The following is a 23471-nucleotide window of genomic DNA, read 5'->3' as shown; positions in this document are numbered from 1 at the left end:
CCAGCCTCCCGACCGATTTGTTCATATCGCGGACACAGGCCCCAATTTTGTCACGTACCCCATGACAGGAATAAAGTACCAGCAGAAATAGAAACCACTTTGGAGTCTAGTATTGCTAGAAACTAATAATATTTATTAATAACTACACAATACAGAAAACTAAGTGAACATAAATCAAACAGGGTAGCAATAAGTAGATGTAAGTAAGTGTGGAATATATATACGTGTGAAAAACCAAGCTTCTTTAGGTCTAGGGGTAAAAAGATACAGTCTTACGATATTGAGTAAAGTTCAGTTCAGTTCGTGGAATTTAGTTGAATGGCGATGGAGAGAGAGAGAGAGAGAGAGAGAGAGAGAGAGAGAGAGAGAGAGAGAGTTGAGTCTTGAGGTGAGCTGTTGCCGTCGATTTTCTTGCTGTCCTCCGAAATCCTTCACAAGTCACTGACTGTGAACTAACAACAAAGAGGACCGTACTTCGGTGTGGTTGAGCTGTCTACCCAGGCCAGGGTCGGATACATAGACAACTCCCCACCGGTCTTGCCTTTGAATCTTCACTGGCAGAGCACTTGGATCGATCTGCCTGATCGGTCCTCCAGAAACCCACTTTCTCTGTGGGCACCACAAAGCTCATTTAGTGTCCCGATCATGTGTCTGAGGTTTGTATTATCTGACCTCCTATTTATTTCCCTGTGCTAAGCATCACCTGTCATTCAAAGAGTCCCTCCTACCTTTGTCTGTGAGGACATGTCAGCAAGCAACAAGTCCTTGGAATTAACATCAATAATGTCCTGTCGAGCACCTTCGAGCTGTTCAGTGTTATCTCCAAAGTTAGCTCCCGTGACAGTCCAACCATCACTCTTTGTCTCTCTCTCTCTCTCTCTTCAAAACAAACCATCAATGATAAATGACTCTCCTGTAACTCTTCAAACAGTTAATGTGGACACTCCTGGATCCCTTCACACCATAAACCTCCCTCACCTCCTACCATCTTCAGGAAGGTGTGCAGAAGTTCCTGAAGTCCGATAATATCCACCTCCTCCGCCAGGAGAAGGAACATAGTCCGTTTTGCAAAGTCGTCAACATCCACACGACCCTCGACTTTCCTTGTAACTAATAAACCCATCGGCGTCCATGTCAAATTCCGTAAACGCCGCCCTGAGTTCTGTCAAACACGGAATTCGGGCGTCCCCGCCAGTTTCCAGGTTCACAGACCCGTTGAAAATGAACTGGAAGGAGCCCCATTGGGAGGCAGATAGTGGGCGTGAATAGGAAGGGGTGGGTCCCATTGGGAGTGAACGGCAAGGACTGGGTCCATTGGGTGTGCGGAAGATGGGAAGGAATGAGAAGGGGTGGGGTCCATTTGGAGTTCAGGCGATGGGGATGAATAGGCAAGGGTGGAGTTTGATTGGGAGCGTGCCCCGTGTGAGCGGACTGGAAGGGACCGTGTCCTCCTAGGAGTGCGGATGGTGGGAGAGGACGGGAAGGGGTGGGGTCCCGGTTTTGCAAAATTTTCCTCATCTTCGATTTCATCCTCAGCTACTTCTGGACCCTAGAAATCAAATGTGATTGTTAACTGCAGGGGTTCTAATATCGACCTGTACTCCCCTGCCCGTGTGTGCCCCCTCACACCTTTGCCCACTCTGTGCACCCCTTCGTTACACTACTTCTCTTCCTGCCCCTCTGACCTTCTCTACAGAGATTCCTCTGGTGTGTGTGTGGGGGGGGGGAGGGGGCCGTGGTCCCTGTGCTACGAGCTGAGAGTGTCCTCACTAATCCGTTTCAACTTGAGAATTTAGCTGATATATTTCACTCTACAGAGACCTTTTCTCCATGTCTGGGCAGGAGATGGCAAGATTGGACAGTGCAGAGGGAGCTTCACTCTGTGCCAGACCCCGGGAGTGTGTGATGGGACGTGAAGAGGGAGATTCACTCTGTGTCTGACCCCGGGAGTGTGTGATGGGACGGTGTGGAGGGAGATTCACTCTGTGTCTGACCCCGGGAGTGTGTGATGGGACGGTGTGGGGGGAGATTCACTCTGTGTCTGACCCCGGGAGTGTGTGATGGGACAGTGTGGGGGGAGATTCACTCTGTGTCTGACCCCGGGAGTGTGTGATGGGACGGTGGGGAGGGAGATTCACTCTGTGTCTGACCCCGGGAGTGTGTGATGGGACGGTGCGGAGGGAGATTCACTCTGTGTCTGACCCCGGGAGTGTGTGATGGGACGGTGGGGAGGGAGATTCACTCTGTGTCTGACCCCGGGAGTGTGTGACGGGACGGTGCGGGGGGAGATTCACTCTGTGTCTGACCCCGGGAGTGTGTGATGGGACGGTGGGGAGGGAGATTCACTCTGTGTCTGACCCCGGGAGTGTGTGATGGGACGGTGGGCAGGGAGATTCACGCTGTGTCTGACCCCGGGAGTGTGTGATGGGATGGTGTGGTGGGAGATTCACGCTGTGTCTGACCCCGGGAGTGTGTGATGGGACGGTGGGCAGGGAGATTCACTCTGTGTCTGACCCCGGGAGTGTGTGACGGGACGGTGTGGAGGGAGCTTCACTCCCTGTCTGACCCCGAGAGTGTGTGATGGGACGGTGCGGAGGGAGATTCACTCTGTGTCTGACCCCGAGAGGGCGAGACTGGACGGTGTGGAGGAAGATTCACTCTGTGTCTGACCCCGGGGGTGTGTGATGGGACGGTGTGGAGGGAGCTTCACTCTGTGTCTGACCCCGGGAGTCTGTGATGGGACGGTGTGGAGGCAGATTCACTCTGTGTTTGACCCCGGGAGTGTGTGATGGGACGGTGTGGAGGCAGATTCACTCTGTGTTTGACCCCGGGAGTGTGTGATGGGACGGTGCGGAGGGAGATTCACTCTGTGTCTGACCCCGGGAGTTTGTGATGGGATGGAGTGGAGGGAGATTCATTTTGTGTCCGACCCCGGGAGTGTGTGATGGGACAGTCAGGGCCACAGACAGTCCTTGCAGGTGAGGCGACATTTCACCTGTGAGTCGACTGGGGTGATATACTGCGTCCGGTGCTCCCGATGCGGCCTTCTATATATCGGCGAGACCCGACGCAGCCTGGGAAACCGTTTCGCTGAACACCCACACTCTGTCGCCAGAGAAAGCAGGATCTCCCAGTGGCCACACATTTTAATTCCACGTCCCCTTCCCATTCTTGTATGTCTGTCCACGGCCTCCTCTCCTGTCAAGATGAAGCCATACTCAGGTTGGAAGAACATCTTATGTTCTGAGTGGGTAGCCTCCAAACTGATGGCATGAACATTGACTTCTCAAACCCGTTAATGCCCCACCACCCCTTTCTACACCATCCCTTGTTTATTTATTTATTTATAATCTTTTATGTTTTTTTCTTTTGTTTCCCCTCTCTTTTTTCTCCCTCTGTCCCTCTCACTATAACTCCTTGCCTCTCCTCTCCCCCTTTCTTTCTCGCTTGGCCTCCCATCCCACGATCCTCTCCCTTCTCCAGCCTTGTATCCATTTTGACAAACATCTTTCCGGCTCTCAGCTCCATCCCTCCCCCTCCTGTCTTCTCCAATCATTTTGAATCTCCCCCTCCCCCTCCCAAATCTCTTCATTCAGTTAGTCCTGACGAAGGGTCTCGGCCCGAAACGTCAACCGTACCTTTTCCTATAGGTGCTGCCGGACCTGCTGAGTTCCACCAGCATTTTGTGTGTGTGGCTTGAATTTCCAGCATCTGCAGATTTCCCCGTGTTTGCATTTTCTGATCTCCTTTGTCGTTTTTTTTTCTGCGAGAGCAAGGAGAGTGCGCAGGGAGGTGGAGGTCAGGGTAGTGTAAGTATCTGGGGAATGAGGAAGCAGTGGTCAGCCTGGATGGGGATGGGGAGTGAAGAGATCCTGGGGACCAGACACTATTTTACTGACATCCCTGAGCTTGGAGCTGAGAGGCTGCTGTACCAGTGTGAGGAGCTCAGACCCATTCTTGCAGTACACCGGGTGCGGGGGGCAGCAGGAACCCCAGGTCACTGTTTCTCCTCTAGTGAGACTCGAGTCCAACACCAAGACAGGCAGTTACAGCGGTTTATTGATTTCATCAGGACAAATGTAAATTAAACAATGTGTGAGCTGCTGACGTGCGAAAATAAATAAGCTGCTCCCGATTCACTCACAGTCACACACAGTTAACTGTCCGGTGACAATGAGAGACTGGTTGAATAATCAGTCCCGTTTCTCACCGTCACTCTGCATCGGGGAACCGATGATTACAAAATCACACTTTAGGGTCGTGTCCGAGATGGCTGCAGATCCAGGGTCACTGCCGAGGTATTTGTCAATTTAACACCATTATATCAGCCAGACTGCCGAATGCACCGTCCTCAGCAAAGGGAGCAAAAGGATTCTCTCCCGGGATAATCCCACCCCGGGACACCGGTGTCCCAGACTGAGCCCCGGCCACCGGTCTCTTCCTGTCTGTGTAATTCCCCGGGGTCTCACGTGGGGGAGTCTCGAACACGCACATCCGGCGGAAGCTGTGCCGTTGGACAACAGGCGGAAATACGTCACTGAGGGACCGCTTCCGAAGTCACAGAGCGCTGAACGGGAGTCAGCTCCGTCAGAAACGTTGGGAATTAAAGCCGGCGCGCGGCCATTAAAGGTAAGGGCAGGAGTTAAAGGGGAGGGCGGGGAATCAGCCAAAATGACCCCATCCCGCGGGCGGGGATGTTCACACATTCAGATGTTCCAACAGTCACTGTCAGTCCGGGTCTGGGTTCCTGCAGAGATCTCAGTTCCTTCTCCCCAGTCTCACTGAACTCATTGTTCCCCAGCCTGAAACAGCAGGGAAATAAAGACGAAATAAACAGATTATATAACAGTGTCGGTAACAGGGGACTGGGGTTAATGTTTCAACAGCACTCGCAGACAAATATCACCAGAAAACCCGCGGATTCGCTGATATTTTATCACATTGAACATTAACACAAATACTCACCAGATCCACTCCAGACTCGGGAGGGTCAGTATGAGGCGGCGGAGAGCGGGGACAGATCGGTCTGTCAGCGAATTTAATCCCAGCTCCAGCTCCGTCAGTGATGAGTTTGTACTGAGAGCGGAGACGAGATCCTCGGCACCAGAATCTGTGAGACCGACACTGTCCAGCCTGGAGATGAGAGAGAGTGAGGGTGAAGTACACAGAGAGACAGGAGACGGTACAAATCCCCAGTGTTTATCAGTAACTCAATTACTGATCACATTATGTTCAGTGTCAGACACCCAGTGACTGTAAACACAATCTCCCACAGTCTGGTACTTACCACAGTTTCTGTATTTTACACTCCGGGTTCCTCAGAGCCGCAGACACCAGTTTCACTCCTGAATCTCCCAGTTTATTAAAACCCAGGTCCAGTTCCGTCAGTGATGGGTTTGTACTGAGAGCGGAGACGAGATCCTCGGCACCAGAGTCTTTAAGGCAAACACCGCCCAGCCTGGAGATGAGAGAGAGTGAGGGTGAAGGACACAGAGAGACAGGAGACGGTACAAATCCCCAGTGTTTATCAGTAACACAATTACTGATCACATTAATGTTCAGTGTCAGACATCCAGTGACTGTAAACACAATCTCCCACAGTCTGGTACTTACCACAGTTTCTGTATTTTACACTCCGGGTTCCTTAGAGCCGCAGACACCAGTTTCACTCCTGAATCTCCAAGTTTATTAAAACCCAGGTTCAGCTCCGTCAGTGATGGGTTTGTACTGAGAGCGCAGGCGAGATCCTCGGCACCAGAATCTGTGAGACCGACTTTGTCCAGACTGTAGGTGAGAGAGAGTGAGGGTGAGGGACACAGAGAGACAGGAGATGGTACAAATCCCCAGTATTTATAAGTAACACATTTAATGATCACAATAATGTTCAGTGTCAGACACCCAGTGACTGTAAACACAATCTCCCACAGTCTGGTACTTACCCCAGTGTCTGTATTTTACAGTCCAGGTTCCTCAGAGCCGCAGACACCATTTTCACTCCTGAATCTCCCAGTTTATTCTCCCCAAGTCTAAGCACAAACAGACAAATTGATGAACAAAGTGATTCAAACGGCGGATATTTCCACAGATTGTACGGGAGGGGTGTGTCTGAACTGAGGCCCACAATCGGGAGTGGAGATGCGCCCATGGGTTCTGGGTATCTGGTAGTCAGCACAGTCACACAGGTGGACTGATGGTGATAGTCACACACGGGGAAGGGCAGGGGAGGACAATCTCACAATGGTATTTATTTCCTTCTCACTGGGACAGTCTGCTGACGGTCTCTTGTCCCTCACTGGGAAGGGGGTGTGAATCTCTGACCCACCTGCTGCAGTCAGTGTTGGTAACAGTGAGAAGGAACATTGTCAATGGACGTGTCACAGGCAGCGAGAAACACGGCCATTCCTGTGATTTACTACCATTAAACCAATGGCCGTTGTTCACTGATCTGATGAAGTCTCCAACATCCCTTCACAAGGAACCACAGAACCCTCCTGTCCTTGGGGAATTACTGACTGATCCCCGGGCATTTGTCACAATTCATCACAATCTGATTTTGCTAGTTTTAACCAAATCCCTTAACATTGAAGCAACACAATGGAACATTTTCACAGCTCACAGTGAAAGATAAATCAAGTTACCTCAACTCCTGGCACTTGTGCAGCCCGGGTCCCAGCCGCTGGATTCCTTCACACTGAATGTGGCAGTTCTCCAGGTCGAGCTGTTTTATTGTATCACAGAGTCCGATGGCATGAGACAGGACCGCGCAGTCAATCGGGGTCAGTGTCATTCCACTGAATGAAAGTGTTTCCACAGATCCCAGTGCGGCCTGAGCCAGTCCACGATTCTGAGACTCAAACAGGTAGTGCAATGTGTTCAGGAGGCTCCTTTTACCAGCTTCACTCCTTGTGTTTCCACTCTGGCGTTTAACCTCCTCCTTCACCCAGTCAATCACCCGGCAGGTTGTTTGATGAGGAAATGGACCCAGAAACTCCTCCAGGCCACGAGTTGTAATTGGAGAGGAGAGACCAGCAACAAAACGGAGAAATACCCCAAATCGCCCATCTGTCGTGTTGTGGGCTTCAGTGAGGAATTTCAGGATATCCCCGGGATGTGGATTCAGGAATTGTGCGACTGCAGCTACAAACTCTTGGATGGTGAGGTGTGGGAATGTGTACACCACGCTCTGGGCAGAATCCTCTCTCTCCAAAAGCTCCATCAGGAACCCGGACAGGAACTGGGAAGGCTGCAGATTGTAGTTGATTAAATCTCCATCTGTAAACACAATCTTCTTCGCGGACACTCCTCTGAAGGCCATCTGACCAACCCTGAGTAACACATCACGGGGGTTCCCAATCTCACGGCCGTGGTTTTTCAGGATGTTGTAAATATAGTAGGAGTACAGTTGGGTGATGGTCTTGGGAACTCGCTGTGGGTCTCTGACTCTTTGTGTGAAGAAGGGGCCCAGTGCCAGAGCGAGGATCCAGCAGTAGGAGGGGTTGTAGCTCATGGTGTACAGGATCTCGTTCTCCTTCACGTGTTTGAAAACAGCTGCTGCCACCGTCTGATCTTCAAAATGCCTGAAGAAATATTCCTTCCGTTCCTCACCAACAAATCCCAGGATTTCAGCCCGGACACCGATGTCTGCCTTTTCCAATAAATGTAACGCAGTGGGGCGAGTGGTCACCAGCACTGAACACCCTGGGAGCAGCTTGCCCTGGATTAAACTGTACACAATGTCAGACACCTCACACCACCACTCGGGATCTGGGCACTGGTGCTTGGGTTCTGTATCTCTCTGACCGTCAGCAAAGTCGACGTTGTGTTTGAATTCATCCAATCCATCGAATATAAACAGTAATCCCTCCCGGTTCTTCCAGACCTCTCTCAGGGAATTCCCAAAGTAAGGATACTGATCCAGAATCAGTTCCTTCAGGTTTATTCTGCAGTTAATGGAGTTTAAATCTCGGAATTTGAAACTGAAGACAAACTGGAATTGTTGGTATATTTTCCCCGTGGCCCAGTCATAAACAATCTTTTGTACCATTGTTGTTTTCCCGATTCCCGGGACTCCGGCCACTGCTGCGGACATGCCTGTTTTGTTTCCAAAGACAGATCTTTTAAATTTTTGCAGAAAACTCCTCGTAAATAATTGATCAGTGCGGATTTTTTCCAGCTGTCCGCGGAGATGTTTTTCTCTCCACTCCTCGTGGTCTCTGCCTCTTGCCAGCAGCTCATGTTCCACCAGTCTCCGATCTCGGACAGTAGAAATGACCGTGAGCTCAGCGTATCGATCAACCAGCTGGAAAACCTTCACCTTCTCCCTCATCAGGATCGTGTTCACTCTCAGTGTTTCAGTTTGTGCCCGCAGGGTCTCCTTGTGTTTCTGCTGAACATCTTTGGATGGACAGAAATAGGTTGTCAATGCCCAATCTGATGAACATGGAGCACACAACAGTTTTTCTTCAATAAAAATAAAAAAACTTGTTAAAGGCATTGTTTGGGTAAAATTGGGAGGTCAGAGCTAAGAGTGTCTGAGAATGAACGATGGCCCAGAAACATTTCTGATCTGATTCAGTTTCACTGTGAAAGGCTCCCCTCTCCCCTCTGTTCGTAGTTTGCAGATTCCCCGGTGTTCCAGCGAGCACCAAGTGCACACGTGATTCTGGAGAGGAGAGTGTTGTGTGGAGCGGCTGGTTTCACCGCTTTCACTGCTCAGCTTCTGCTGAACTGGGCAACACTGCAGACGGTAACAGTGGGGGGAGGGGGGCATCTACTTGCTCTACTGACTTTTACCTTTCTCACAATGGACCCCATGTTCTTGACAGTCCTTTAGGATTACGCTGTCAGTACTGAGCCACAGAAAAGGAACACTATTTCTGTTTCCTTCTCCAGGCTGTACCAGTCTCAATGTAACACACCCCGCACTAGTCTACTGTCTCTTATTCTCTGAGGAGCTGGTACATGACCTCAGGCAATTCCCCGATGATGTGCGGAAGAGCAGGAAGCTGAAGAGGATGGCAGCGATAATAGGGAACTCTATAGTCAGGGGGACAGGGAGGCGATTCTGTGGACAGAAAATGGAAACACCGATGGTCTTCGCCTCTCAGGTGCCTTTGTCCGAAATGTTTCTGGACGCGTCCACAGTATCCTGAGAAAGGATGTTGAGCAGCCAGAGGTCGGGGCAAACGTTCGTACCGACGACATAGGAAGAGAAAAGGGAGGAGGTCTGGAAAACAGAACATAGGGAGTTAGGTAAAAAGCTGAGAAGCAGGACCTCAAATGTAGTCATCTCAGGATTGCTGCCTGTGCCACCTGACAGTGGAAATAAGAGTAGAATGAGGTGGCAGAGAAATTGTGGTTGAAGATTTGGAGCAGGGGGCAGTGATTCAGATTTCTGGATAATTGGGACCACTTCTGGGGCAGGTAAGACCTGTAGAAAAGGGATGGGCTGCACGTGAATCCGATGAGGACCAATATTCTTACGGGCAGATTTACTGGAGCTGTTGGGAGTGTTTTAAGCTAAAATGTCAGGGGGATTGGAACTCGGACGATAGAGTTGTGGATGAACCAGCAGGTTTACAAGTAGACGATGGGTGTAACATGAATGTAAGGAAGGACAAGCCAATGACTGGGTTCAAATCTGGACAGAGCAAAGTGTTCAATTGGACCACATAGACTAAATTCAAAAGGACGCAGATGCAGGACTGAACGCATTGTATTTAAATGCGCACAGCGTTCGGAATAGGCTGGACGAACGCTTGGCGCAATTAGAGATTGGTCGGTATGATGTTGCGGGCATCACTGAGTCGTGGCTGAAAGAAGACCACAGTTGGGAGCTTAACGGTACAGGATGTACGTCTTGTCGAAAGGACAGGCAGGAAGGCATAGGCGGTGGTATTGTAGCTGTGTTGGTTCGAGATAGAATCACATCTTTAGAAAAGTGATGGCATAGGGTCAGAGAATGTTGAATCTTTGTGGGTGGACATAAGAATCCGCAACGGTTAAAAAAAAAAGATTTATGGGAATCCTTTATTGCCCTGCAAATAGTAGCGAAGGTGTGGGGTTGAGATTGCAAAGGGAGCTGGAAAAGGCATGTAATAAATGTGATGACGCAATTGTAATGGGGGACTTCAATATGCTCGCGGAATAAGAAAATCAAACAAACTTCAGGAGTTGGATCGCAAGAGAGGGACTTTACTGAATTCCGATGAGTTAGCGTTTTAGAGCAGTTTGTGCTTAGCAATACTCAGGGAAGGGCTATCTTTGATTGGGTGTTGTGCAATAACCCTGATCCTATGAGGGAGCTTAATGTAAAAGAACCCTTAAGAGGTAGTGATCATCATTTGAATGAATGAATGAATTGATTCTGCAGTTTGAGAGGGAGAAGCATAACTTACAGTATCAGTATCGCAATGGAATAAAGGGAATTACAGAGGCACGAGAGAGAAGCTTACCCAGGTAGATTGGAGAAGGATACCAGTGGAGATGACGGCAGAGCTGAGATGGCTGAAGCTTCCGGGAACAGGTCACAAGTTGCAGGATAGATATGGGCTACGGAGGCAGAAGTTCTCAAGTGGCACGTATAGGCCACCATAGTTGACAAAGGAATTTAAAGACTACATAAAAGCCAAGGAAAGGGCATACAAGACAACAAACGTGAGGGAAAGTTGGATGAATAGAAAACTTTTAAAATCCAACAAAAGGCAACTAAAAAAGCTATAAGAAGGGGAAAGATGAAATATGAGGGCAGAAAAGCCAATAATATAAAGCAGGATAATAAACACTAAACACTTTTTTCAGTTATATAAACAGTAAGAAGGAAGTGAGAGTTGATACTGGAACACTGGAAAATGATGTTGGTGACATAGTAATGGTGGACAAACAAATGGCAGAATAACTTAATGTGTACTTTACATATATCTTCACTGTGCAAGACGCTAGCAGCGTGAAGTGGTCTGCGAGTGACAGGCAGTAGGAGTGAGTGCCATTCTATTACAAATTAAAAAGTTCTCGGCATACTGAAAGCTCTTAAGGTGCAAAGTCACCTGTGCCAGATGGACTACATCCCACAGTCATGAGAGAGGATGCTGAAGAGTTGACGGATGCATTGGTCATGAACTTTGAAGAATCACTTGATTCGGGCATGGTCCTGGAGGACTGGAAGATTGCAATTGTACCTCTACTCTTTAAGAAGGGAAGAGGGCAAAAGAAAGAAAATTATAGGCCAGTTAGCCAAACCTCAGTGATTGGGAAAGAGTTGGAGTCTCCTATTAAGGTTGAGATTTCAAGGTACTTGGAGACTAATGACAAAGTAAGTTAGCGTGGGTTTTGTTAGAATTCATCGAGGAAGTCAGAAGCAGGGTGGACAAAGGAGTCAGTGGATGGCATTTACTTGGAATTTCAGAAGGCATTTGATAGGGTGCCGCACATGAGTCTGCTTAACCAGATAAAAATCTATGGTGTCACAGGAAAGATACTGGCATGTGTCGCGGAATTACTGACAGGCAGCGAGTGGGAATAAAAGGGGCCTTTTCTGGTTGGCTGCCAGTGACTGGTGCTGTTCCGCAGGGATCAGTATTGGGACCACTGGCTTTCAGATTGTTTGTCAATGATGTAGACGATGGAATGAAAGTTTGAGGATGATACAGAGATAGGTGCAGGGGTAGGTAGTGCGATTGCAACAGGACTGAGACAAATTGGAAGAATGGGCAAAAAGTGGCAGATGGAATAGAGTGTTGTAAATGTTCGATGATGCATCTAATATAAATGCTGAGCCTTTACAAGACGGTATTCAGGCCGCAGTTGGAGTATTGTCAACAGTTTTGTGCCTCATACCTCTGAAAAGATGTGTTGTCATTAGAGAGGGTCCAGAGGAGATTCAAGAGGATGATTCTGGGAATGAAGGGGTTAACATATGAGGTGTGTTTTGGCAACTTTGGGCCTATACTCACTGGAATTTTGAGGAATACGAGGGAATGTGTTTGAAACCTACCAAATGTTGAAAGGACCAGACAGGGTGGATATCCAGAACCAGAGGGCACAGCCTCAAAATTGAGGGGCGATGCTTTAAAACAGGTAAGGAGGATTTCGTTTTAGCTAGAGAGTACTGAATCTGTGGAATGCTCTGTCACAGACTGCAGTGGAGGCCGAGTCCATGGGTATATTTAAGGCAGAAGTTCCTGATCGGTCAGGGCATCAAAGGATATGGCGAGAGGGCAGGTGTATGGGGCTGACTGGGATCTGGGATTAGCCATGATGGAATGGCGGAGCAGACTGATGGGCTGAATGGCCTAATTCTGCTGCTACGTCTTGTGGGCTTTGGAGGAATAACAACAACTCTCGGCTTCGCTTTGGATCGGAGGTATGAGATTTCCCTTGCTGAAGTTGGATGTTCCAATGGGAATGGTTTGCCTTCAGTTTTGTCAGATCCCAGGATACTCGGCCCTACAGAAAGGGGAACGCCGTGGTTTCATCTCTGACTGACTGGAATGTCTGTTTATCAAACTCGTAGAGGCCTCTGGGTGCACAGCCTGAGACCCGGAAGGTGTCGGGTGTTTGACAAATGAAAATCGCTTTCTGTCCTTCAGCCACAGCAACAAAAACCTGTCTTCCCGACTCTGGCAGTCTCTAAACCGGCCTCTAAATACAGGTATTCAGACTGTCAGAGTGAAATAAAGACTTTGAGATTTCCGTTCCATCTCTTACCCTTCAGATGCACCGGCACTTCAGATACACCCCGCTCAGTGTCCATGTAGGCGAACTGGCTGTCACCTGTTCAACAGATTAACCTGCATGAAGTCTGTTCTGTGTAATACTGTAAATTCATCAGCATTTACATCTGTAACACACAGTGTATTGTTCACCGTACCACGTTCCCGTATTTCATTCAATATTCTGCTCAGCTTCGGTAAATGGTGGTGTAGTTTCACAAAGGATTCCCACATCACCCTCCGGGCCCCTGAGCCCTTCTCCATCACCAGGTCCAGAAGGAGTTTGGAAGCGCCCGCTCGGTTTCCCTTCTCCGCCAACTCAGTCACGCTCTGTAATGAACAATGGGGAATATATTGAGGAGCGGAGGGATGGGTACAAATCTGCCCTGAACATGGACTGACCCAGCACATTCTGCTCGCCACAGATCAGTAACAGCCACTGAAGTGTTCATAGTGGGGGAAAGAATTTAAAAGAAGTGAGCGGGGTCAGTCATGTCCTTCTCAACGCCACAGATTGTCGGGAAACATCCGCTTGGCAAGTTTTAAGTGGAGTAGACACAGTGTGAGTGAGCCAGGGATAGAGTGGGGAGTTGAGGCTTTGTGTCAGAGAAGGTTCAGTGAGGCGAGGTGGAGGCTTTAGGTAGATTTTGGATAGTATTTTCCCTTCCTTTTCATGGTTAGAACAGTGAGAATACCAGGCAGGATAGTGGAATGCTCTTCATACTGCATGTAGCAAGGCAGGGAGACCGCCAGTGTCCCAGATAACTACACCTTCAGGAATTGCATCCAGCTGCAGCTTCTTACAGACTGTGATCAGGAATTGGAACTGGAGCTGGTTGAACCCAGGATCATTCAAGAGGATGAGAGGTTGACTGACAGGCTATACAGGGATGGAGCTATACCTAAGGCGCAGGACACAGGTAACTGAGAGGCAGCCACTGCAGGAAACTCCTCTGTAACAGGTATACAGGTTTCTGTTTCGGGGTATGACCTAGCAGAGGAAAGCCACGGTCATTAAGCCTCTGATACCGAGTTTGGTTTTGTGACTCAGAACGAGTGAGAAGCGTGAGCTGCACTAACAGGGGGAATTCCGCGGTTAGGAAAACAGACTGGAGATTCTGTTGACGAGAACAATATTTCTGGATGGTGTATCAGGGATATCTCAGTTCGAGTCTGAAACTTTCTTAAGGGCAGTGTGAGCAGCCAGAGGTCATGGTCCACGTTGGTACCAATGACAAGAGTAGTAAGTGTGATGAGGTCCTGCAAAGTGAGTTCATGGAGTTAGATGCTAAACTGAAGTGCAGGAACTCCAGGGTTGTGTTCTTAAGATTGCTACCCGTGCCCCATGCTGGGGAGGACTGAAATAGGACGATAATATAGTTTAACGTCTGGCTGATGAGATGGTGCATGACCGAGGGCTTCAGATGTTTGGATGTTTGGGCTCTCTTCCAAGGAAGTTGTGGCCTGGACACCCGTGATCGTTTTACACCCGAACTGGAGGCAGACTGATACCCCTGTGGGAAGGGTTGTTAGCGCTGCATGGGGAGAGGGGAGGTGTCAAACTTGAGTTGCAGGGGGTGAGGAACCAGCATGGATGGTGGAGTGGTTGTGTGGGAAAGATGTTGTTAAGCCAACATACAAAGTCAGGAAACTAAAGGATGAGAATCATTTTTCCCAAAATACGTATTATTTCAATGCAAGGAGTACTGTATGAAAGACAGATCAGCCTAGCATGAGGATCAGCACATTGAATTACAGCATTGTAACCATTGTTGTGATTTGGTTGGAGGAGGCGCAGGATTAACAGCTCAGCATTCCAGTGTTCCGTTGCATTAGACATGATTCGATAGAGTGGGAGGGATTACAGAGGGAGGGGTGGCATAACTAGTCAGAGAAAATGTCACTGCATTGCTCAGACAGGGCAAACTGGATAGCTGGTCCAATGAGACTACATAGGTGAAACTACGGATTAAGAAAGGGATGACCATGTTAGTTGGATTATATTATAGAGCACCCAATAATCAATGGGATTTAGAAGAACAAACGTGCAGGGAGTTCACAGAAACAAGTAACATAAGATTCTGATGGTAGACAATTGACTTTCCATTTATTGACTGACTCACTGGGTTAAAGGGCTGGATGGGATAGTGTAGGTCAAATGTGTCCAGGGAAGTTTCTGTAATCGATATATTCAGGTCACAACTGGAGAGAGTGCATTCTGGAATCCCTATTAGGGAACAAAACAGGGCAAGCAACAGAGGAGTGTGCAGGAGAACACTTTGGATCTGGTGATCATAATAACATCAGTTTAACAATCATTATGGAAAAGGATGGGTCTGGTCTTTGGGTTAAGACTTTAAATTGGAGAAAAGCCAATTTTAATGGTACCAGAAAGGATCTGATGAAAGTGGATTGGGACTGGTTGATTTCTGGTACAGATGTGCTTGGTAAGTGTAGGGCCTCCAAAACCTATATTTTGAGAGTACCGAGTTCAAATACATAAATGACCACAAATGAAGAGTTTGAATGTTCCCGACAGAATAAAAGACAAGGGTACCTTCGTTTAGGGAATGTTGTTTTCTTCTTCTTCTTTTTTTTTTTTTAAAAGAGATATCAAGGCCCTGAGCATATCACAAGTATAGGCTCAAAGGATCAAATGAGGCATTTGATGAGTACAGGAAATGCAAGAGTTACTACAGGAGGAAATCAAGAGGGCGAAAGTACAGCCTGAGTTTGCTACAGCAGACAAGGGAAAAGAGAACCCCAAATCCTTCATCAAATGTATTTAGAACAAAAATATTCCAACGGTCAGAGTGGTCCTCTTGAAGCTCAGAGTGGGCATTTGTGCTTGAAGCTCAGAGTGGGCATTTGTGCTTGAAGCTCAGAGTGGGCATTTGTGCTTGAAGCTCAGAGAGGGCATTTGTGCTTGAAGCTCAGAGAGGGCATTTGTGCTTGAAGCTCAGAGTGGGCATTTGTGCTTGAAGCTCAGAGAGGGCATTTGTGCTTGAAGCTCAGAGAGGGCATTTGTGCTTGAAGCTCAGAGTGGGCATTTGTGCTTGAAGCTCAGACTGGGCAATTGTGCTTGAAGCTCAGAGTGGGCATTTGTGCTTGAAGCTCAGAGTGGGCATTTGTGCTTGAAGCTCAGAGTGGGCATTTGTGCTTGAAGCTCAGACTGGACATTTGTGCTTGAAGCTCAGAGAGGGTATTTGTGATTGAAGCTCAGAGTGGGCATTTGTGCTTGAAGCTCAGAGAGGGCATTTGTGCTTGAAGCTCAGAGAGGGCATTTGTGCTTGAAGCTCAGAGTGGGCATTTGTGCTTGAAGCTCAGAGAGGGCATTTGTGCTTGAAGCTCAGAGTGGGCATTTGTGCTTGAAGCTCAGAGTGGGCATTTGTGCTTGAAGCTCAGAGTGGACATTTGTGCTTGAAGCTCAGAGAGGGCATTTGTGCTTGAAGCTCAGAGAGGGCATTTGTGCTTGAAGCTCAGAGAGGGCATTTGTGCTTGAAGCTCAGAGTGGGCATTTGTGCTTGAAGCTCAGAGAGGGCATTTGTGCTTGAAGCTCAGAGAGGGCATTTGTGCTTGAAGCTCAGAGTGGGCATTTGTGCTTCAAGCTCAGAGTGGGCATTTGTGCTTCAAGCTCAGAGTGGGCATTTGTGCTTGAAGCCCAGAGTGGGCATTTGTGCTTCAAGCTCAGAGTGGGCATTTGTGCTTCAAGCTCAGAGTGGGCATTTGTGCTTGAAGCCCAGAGAGGGCATTTGTGCTTGAAGCCCAGAGTGGGCATTTGTGCTTGAAGCCCAGAGTGGGCATTTGTGCTTGAAGCCCAGAGTGGGCATTTGTGCTTGAAGCTCAGAGTGGGCATTTGTGCTTGAAGCTCAGACTGGGCATTTGTGCTTGAAGCTCAGAGTGGGCATTTGTGCTTGAAGCTCAGACTGGGCATTTGTGCTTGAAGCTCAGACTGGGCATTTGTGCTTGAAGCTCAGAGAGGGCATTTGTGCTTGAAGCTCAGAGAGGGCATTTGTGCTTGAAGCTCAGAGAGGGCATTTGTGCTTGAAGCTCAGAGAGGGCATTTGTGCTTGAAGCTCAGAGTGGGCATTTGTGCTTGAAGCTCAGAGTGGGCATTTGTGCTTGAAGCTCAGAGAGGGCATTTGTGCTTGAAGCTCAGAGAGGGCATTTGTGCTTGAAGCTCAGAGTGGGCATTTGTGCTTGAAGCTCAGAGAGGGCATTTGTGCTTGAAGCTCAGAGTGGGCATTTGTGCTTGAAGCTCAGAGTGGGCATTTGTGCTTGAAGCTCAGAGAGGGCATTTGTGCTTGAAGCTCAGAGAGGGCATTTGTGCTTGAAGTTCAGAGTGGGCATTTGTGCTTGAAGCTCAGAGAGGGCATTTGTGCTTGAAGCTCGGAGTGGGCATTGGTGCTTGAAGCTCAGAGTGGGCATTTGTGCTTGAAGCTCAGAGAGGGCATTTGTGCTTGAAGCTCAGAGTGGGCATTTGTGCTTGAAGCTCAGAGAGGGTATTTGTGCTTGATGCTCAGAGTGGGCATTTATGCTTGAAGCTCAGAGTGGGCATTTATGCTTGAAGCTCAGAGAGGGCATTTATGCTTGCTGAAGTAGGTGGGGGAGACTTAAAATGGATTTTTTACAGTTATATTTACTCAGGAGACATATAGCATCTTTAGAGTGAGGCGAAACTGCAGTGAGATCATGGACTCTATACAGAGGAGGAGGTGGTTGCTGTCTTGAGGCAGATTAGGGAGGGTAAATCCCCAGGGTTTTCCTTCGTAATTTGTCTGAGGCGAGTGCAGAGATTGCAGGTGCTCCAGTAAAGATATTTAAAATGTCAGATGTGGAAGTATTGGAGGGTAGATAATGTTGTTCTGCTGTTTGAAAAGGCTGTGAGGAAAAGCCAGGGAATTACAGGTTGGTGAGCCTGACACCAGTGATGGTAAAGTTATTGGTAGGTATTCTGAGGGACTGGATATGAGTATTTGGATGGACAAGGATTGATTAGGTACCAGGTACAAACACTGATATGTACCTGGTATATCCTGTATAACTAACCTTATGGTTTCTCGAGGATGTTACCAAGCGAGTAATGAAGGCAAGTGAGTGGATGTTGTCTACGTGGACTTCAGCAAGGCCTTTGACAAGGTAAATCATAGGAGCCTGGTCAATAAGATTAAGTCGCTTGGCATATATGACATGGTAGTGAGTTAGTTTAGATATCGGATTTGCGAGAGAAGCTAAGAGATTTGTTTCTCTGACTGGAAGTCTATGACTAGTGGTGTGCTTTAGGGATCTGTACTGGGTCTGGTGTTTGTTGTATGTCATATATATATATATATATATATATAAAAACATATAAATGCTCTGGATGACAATGTGGTAAACAGGGTCAGTAAATCTGTGGATGACATCAAGGTAGTAATGGTGAGAAATTTTATCAGAGCTTGCAGCGGGACCTGGAACAGCTGGAAAAAGGTGAAATGGAGATCGGCAGATAGGATTCAATGAAGACAAGTGTGAGGTGTTACACTATTTGAAGACAAACCACGATAGCATTAAGATATTCACTGGTTGGGCATTGAGCGGTGTGGTAACAAGGTATCAGGGATTACAGATTAGATTATGAGAACACTCAGTCCTCTTTTATTGTCATTTAGAAATGCATACATGCATTAAGAAATGATACAATGTTTCTCCAGAGTGATATCACAGAAAACAGGACAGACCAAAGACTAACACTGACAGAACCACATTACTATAACATATAGTTACAGCAGTGCAAAGCAATACCATAATTTGATAAAGAACAGACCATGGGCACAGTAAAAAATAGTCTCAAAGTCCCGAGTTGATCGACTCCCGAATCCCCGATAGCAGGCGGCAAAAGGCAGAAACTCCCTGCCATAAACCTCCAGGCACTATCAACTTGCCAATACCTTACAGATCCAAAATTGCTTAAAAGTGTTGTCAAAGGTAGATGTCCTGCTAAAACTTTTAGGATATTGGCCTTCATAAATTAAAGTATTGAATACAGAAGTTGGGATATTATGTCGAAATTGATGTTGCAGAGGCTAATTGGGAGAATGTGTGCATCTACCTCTTGGAAGTATATCAGTAAGATTGAACGAGCAGAGAAAAAATTACAGGGTGTTGTCAGGACTTGAGGGCCTGAGATATAGAGAAAGTTTGAATAGGTTAGGACTGCCATAGAGTGTAGGACGACTAGGAGAGTTGTGATAGCGGTATAAAAGTTTATAAAAGGTATAGAGAAGGTAGATGCAAACAGGCATCTATTACTCAGTTTGGGTGAGACTGGAACTAGAGGTCATGGATTAAGGATGAAAGATGAAAGAAAATTTAAGGGAGAACTTCACTCAGAGGCTGGTGAGAGTATGGAACGAGCTGCCATCGGAAGTGATGTATGTGCATTTGATTTGAACATTTAAAAACAATTTGGATAAGTACATGAATGAGAATGGTATGGATGTTTCTAGTTGGTGTGCAGATCAATGCAACTAAGTATGTAATAGGTCAGTGTGACCTTGATGGGCCGAAGAGCCTGTTGCTGTACTGTAGAGTTCGATGACTGTGACTAAGTCAAACTATGACAGGGTCACTGGGGTAAACTCTGGTGACCGCAGCAGGTTCACAATTAGCTGCCAGGCTCCATGATGGGTCCACTGTCAGCCTACAGCTGGGAACTGGCAGTGAGGAGCAGACAGCAATTGCAGGACTTTTGTGCATGTTAGAGACACCAAAGTCAAATGGTAGTAATGCAGAGAAGGAAGTTCGGATTGAAATTGTCAGCTGTTCCGTGTGGAACGTTAGGGTGAGCGATAATGTGTGGCTCTTCACTAAAATTCAGTCTGATGAGCAATAGATGAATGTGTCCCAGTAACAAGAGGACTATTAGAAAGGCATTTCTTGGTAATCCTGTGTTAGCTGCAGATGCTTGACCTATTTTCAATTGTATGATTTTGCAGTTCCCAGTGTTAACAGTATATGCTGTGGTAATTACAGGCTCCAAATGGAACTGTCACAAGGAATAGAAGGTAACTGAACCATGAGGCATGTTGGGATATTTGATCAAATGCAAGAGGGTCAGTAGTTGAAAAGAGAGACAATATTCAGTACTGCCTGTTCAATTGATGATGGGGTCGAATCTAGACTCGAGAAATGAGCTGAGAATTAAGTCACTATCAAGAGAGACTGGTGAATGCCCATTAAGGTCGAGCATTGGGAACATGATGTGATGTCAGACTGAGCGCTGTGAAGTTGTCCTCTGTCTACTTGCAATGTCTGTCAAGTGCCACGCCACTAAATTCACCCATCAATCATTGTCTGTATCCTAGCCTGTCTAAATGTGAATGTATTCTGAAAAATGGTCAGAGGCTTCTACTGGTGAATAAACGTTCAGGGTTTCTGCAAACAAAAACACTTTTCTTGATGTTAACCAGAAGCATTGTAGGATTTTCATAGCCCAGAGGTGCTGTTACACCGGTTCTGTCGATCTGTGATAGATTCAGTAGAATCTACAGTCAGTCTATGTTCCTACCACTTACGTGATACTCTTGCCCAGTGAAGTGATCCTCGCCCATTAACATGAAGCCGACTCCCTCCACTCCCTCCTCAATCGCCTGCTCCAGTCGCTCCATGTAGAATCTCGTCAACTGGAACAGTTGGTGATCCTCACAATTTGACAGGAAGACGGAGATTGCAGAGTTCAGATCTGTAGTCAATCATAGAACATAAAACAGTAGACTGTACCATGCGTATGCGGACACGATGCCAATTTAAACCAATCCCATCTTCAGGAACATGGTCAATATCCCTCCGTTCCCGGCCTACTCATGAGTTCAAATGCCTCTCAGATGCTCCTGAGTATCTGTTTCCAGTCCCTCCCTTGGCAGCTCATTCCAGACACTGATATCTCTCTGTGCAAAAACCTGCATCCTAAATCCCCCTTAAACTGTACCCTCTAACCTTAAAGCTATTCACTGCCGTGCTTGATGTTCGCACCGAGTCACAGACTATCGAACTCTACTGTGCTTCTCGTAAATTTATGAATTCTCTGAGATAAGGCCTCAGTCTCCGACATTCCAAGGAAAGAAATCCAAGCTTGATTGACCTCTCCTGGCAGCCAATATTCTGTAATCTGGGTACAGTAACTGATTATATTCTGTAATCATGGTGAAACTCATCTGCACCCTCTCCAGAACTTCCAAATCATTCTCATGATGTGGCTACCAGATTTGTGCACAATACTGAAATTGTCTCTTAACCAACGTTCATCCAGTTACAGCACAACTTTAAAAAATACTGACTCACACATCAACCCGTCATTAGCATGCTACCAATTGTGTTGCCATTTTCAGGGAGCTATGCACATCCATCACAAGACCAGTCCGTACATCAGCCTTCCTAAATGTCCCAGCATTCACTGCATAAATCGCTCACGCACTTGACCTCCCAAATTGCAACTCCTCACATTTGCCCGAATTAACTCTACCTGGTGTCTCTCTGTTCATATTTCTAATTGGATGATGAACACTTTGACAACAGTCCCAAATTTACTCAACTCTGCAAACTCTGTAACTCGATGGATCAGTCCACCTATGTGCTTTTACAAAGTATATATACGGATTCATGCGGGCACTACTGGTCACAGACCTTCACCCAGAAGAATGCTCCTCCAGTCCTGACTCTACTTTGTGTGACCAGGACAAATTTGAAATCAATGTACAAAGTCCCAGCTTAACATTCCTCAAACCAAAATGTCGATTGTTAATTTCCCTCTATAGATGCTGCCTGACCTGCTGTTCCTCCAGCATTGTGTGCATTGCCCTCTCTACTAACTCTCTTGTTTTACTTTAATCTTATTCACCAAGGACATTCAATGCCTCAGTAGCCCACTCAGATTCCCTGTTTAAAATTTCTCCTGTTCATTGTCTCCCGCACCCAGCCCATTCTCCCACAATAAAATGTTCCTTAACTCAGCCACAGAAAACAGACACCGGGAACTCCCTTCACCTCCATTGAGCAACAACCTGATAATCCGGGGGGAATTCACCACTTGCCTTCCAAAAGAGAAAACAACATCTGTTTCTCTCACTGTCTGTTGGAGGCGTTTCCCACATCAGGATGTACCAAATACTGACAGAAATTCTATTTGTTCCCTGGACAGATACATTGCCCGGTGCTGTATTCCTGTCTGAGTGTCACCCATACCCACCTTATTCAGGAGCTCCTTCCCCTTTCACTCAGGTGAAGATTTGCACGGTGAGCAGAGTGATTCGACCATTCCCGTTGTTAGGTCCCTGCGCTGGACCTGGTGAATTGTTCCAGTGCTGAAGGTCGCTTTACCAGTAGGATCAATAATGGCAGTTTTGCTGTGCCCCTTTAGCGCCCAGGTTTATTCCTCTGAACTATTGATGAGCTGACTACACGTGTACCACAGGACAGAGTTTTAATGAGAAAGAGCCCAGTGAACATACCTGTGTCCATTCTGACTCTGACTGACGTTGGTTGATTGTCTGCTGCTTGTGTGCTGTCTGGGTGGAAGAAAGCACCTCCTGCTGGCGATAATCTTAATTACACAAATAAAAAAAATTGAGTCAGTTACTCTGCCCTTCATAATTTAAAACACTTTTGTCAGGTTGCTGCTCAGTCTCCTACATTCCAGGGAGCAAAGATATAGAGTCGCCATCCTCTCCCCAGCACTGAGGCCTTCTCGCCCTGACAACACATTCGCAAGTCTTCTCTGCACTCTTTCAACTTTAACCAAGCCTTTTCAAACATATAGAGGGTAGAACTATACTTTGTACTGCAAACACAGTCTCACCAACGACTTACACAATGGCACCATAGTGGTTAACACAACTCTTTACAGTTCGAATGACCCGGCTGCAATTTCCACCGATGACTGTCAGAGTTTGCAGGTTCTCACTGTGATCACACGGGTTTCCTCCAGCTGCTCCGGTTTCACCCCACAGTCTGAAGAGGTACTGCTGGGAAGGTTAATTCTTCATAGTAAATTGTCCTTTGACAAGACTAGGATCAAATCGGGGGAATTAACGGGCAGCGCGGCTCACTGTATTTCAATTAAAAAAAACATTATGTCCCAACTCCTGCTCTCAATACTCTGACTGTTGAAGTATGGTGTGGTAAACACCTCTTCACCACCGTGTTGCCGTATTGAGTGAACTATGGACTTAAACTCTTCGGTCCCTCTGTTCTATGACAATCTCAGACCATGAGCAATATTCAGAATGAAACTGAAGAACGCCAGGAAAAGCAACGTACCAGAAGTTTGATGTTGATAGTATCCCTCAAGAATATGCCGTGGAGGTGAAGAACAGATTCATGGATTAAAGCTGGTAGAGAAAAAGCCAAAAGAACTGTGGAAAGAAGTCAGGAGCATTATACAAGAGGTGCCAAAAAATATTGCAAACACAAAGAAAACCAGGAAAGCAAACTGGCTTTCTGCGTAGGCTGAGCAGTGAAGAGAAGTGAAGAAGAGAAGGCCAATGGAGATCGGAACAAATACCTCCAACTGAACACAAAGTCCAAGAAGATAGCAAGGAAAGATACGGAAACTTACTTAAAGGAGCGAAGCAAAGAAGCTGAAGAAGCCAAAAGAATTGGATAAAAACAAGAAATCTATTCAAGAAGATTAGAGAAATCAAAGGAACATTTCATGCAAAAATGAGTACAGGAAAAGATAAAAAAGGGAAGCACCATACAGAAGCAGAAGACATCAAAAAGAGA

General features: G+C 47.0%; 1 protein-coding gene across 12 annotated transcripts in view; it reads right to left on the bottom strand.

Moving 5' to 3' along the window:
* Positions 1-309: 309 nt before the first annotated feature.
* The window catches only part of LOC140208515 (NACHT, LRR and PYD domains-containing protein 3-like), an 86328-nt gene continuing 63166 nt past the window's right edge, over positions 310-23471 (bottom strand). For 9 of the 12 annotated variants that reach the window (XM_072277242.1, XM_072277247.1, XM_072277241.1 and 6 more), the window contains 10 exons: positions 22199-22290; positions 20267-20433; positions 12869-13040; positions 12706-12771; positions 6639-8394; positions 5940-6026; positions 5614-5784; positions 5288-5458; positions 4966-5133; positions 4042-4802 (listed from right to left, as the gene is read on the bottom strand). In XM_072277242.1, the coding sequence (XP_072133343.1) occupies positions 4643-4802; positions 4966-5133; positions 5288-5458; positions 5614-5784; positions 5940-6026; positions 6639-8394; positions 12706-12771; positions 12869-13040; positions 20267-20433; positions 22199-22290 (3010 nt within the window). In that variant the 3' untranslated portion in view covers positions 4042-4642. Of the gene's footprint in view, positions 3199-3638; positions 3818-4041; positions 4803-4965; positions 5134-5287; positions 5459-5613; positions 5785-5939; positions 6027-6638; positions 8395-11045; positions 12663-12705; positions 12772-12868; positions 13041-20266; positions 20434-21936; positions 22291-23471 lie in introns of those variants that run through there. The other 3 variants (XR_011888805.1, XM_072277251.1, XM_072277252.1) reach the window with 3 other exon arrangements.

The sequence above is a fragment of the Mobula birostris genome, chromosome 13 (genome assembly GCF_030028105.1).
Source record: "Mobula birostris isolate sMobBir1 chromosome 13, sMobBir1.hap1, whole genome shotgun sequence".
In the NCBI taxonomy this organism is placed as follows: domain Eukaryota; kingdom Metazoa; phylum Chordata; class Chondrichthyes; order Myliobatiformes; family Myliobatidae; genus Mobula; species Mobula birostris.
The sequence above is the reverse complement of the archived record's forward strand: the minus strand, read 5'-3'. Positions and strand labels throughout refer to the sequence as shown.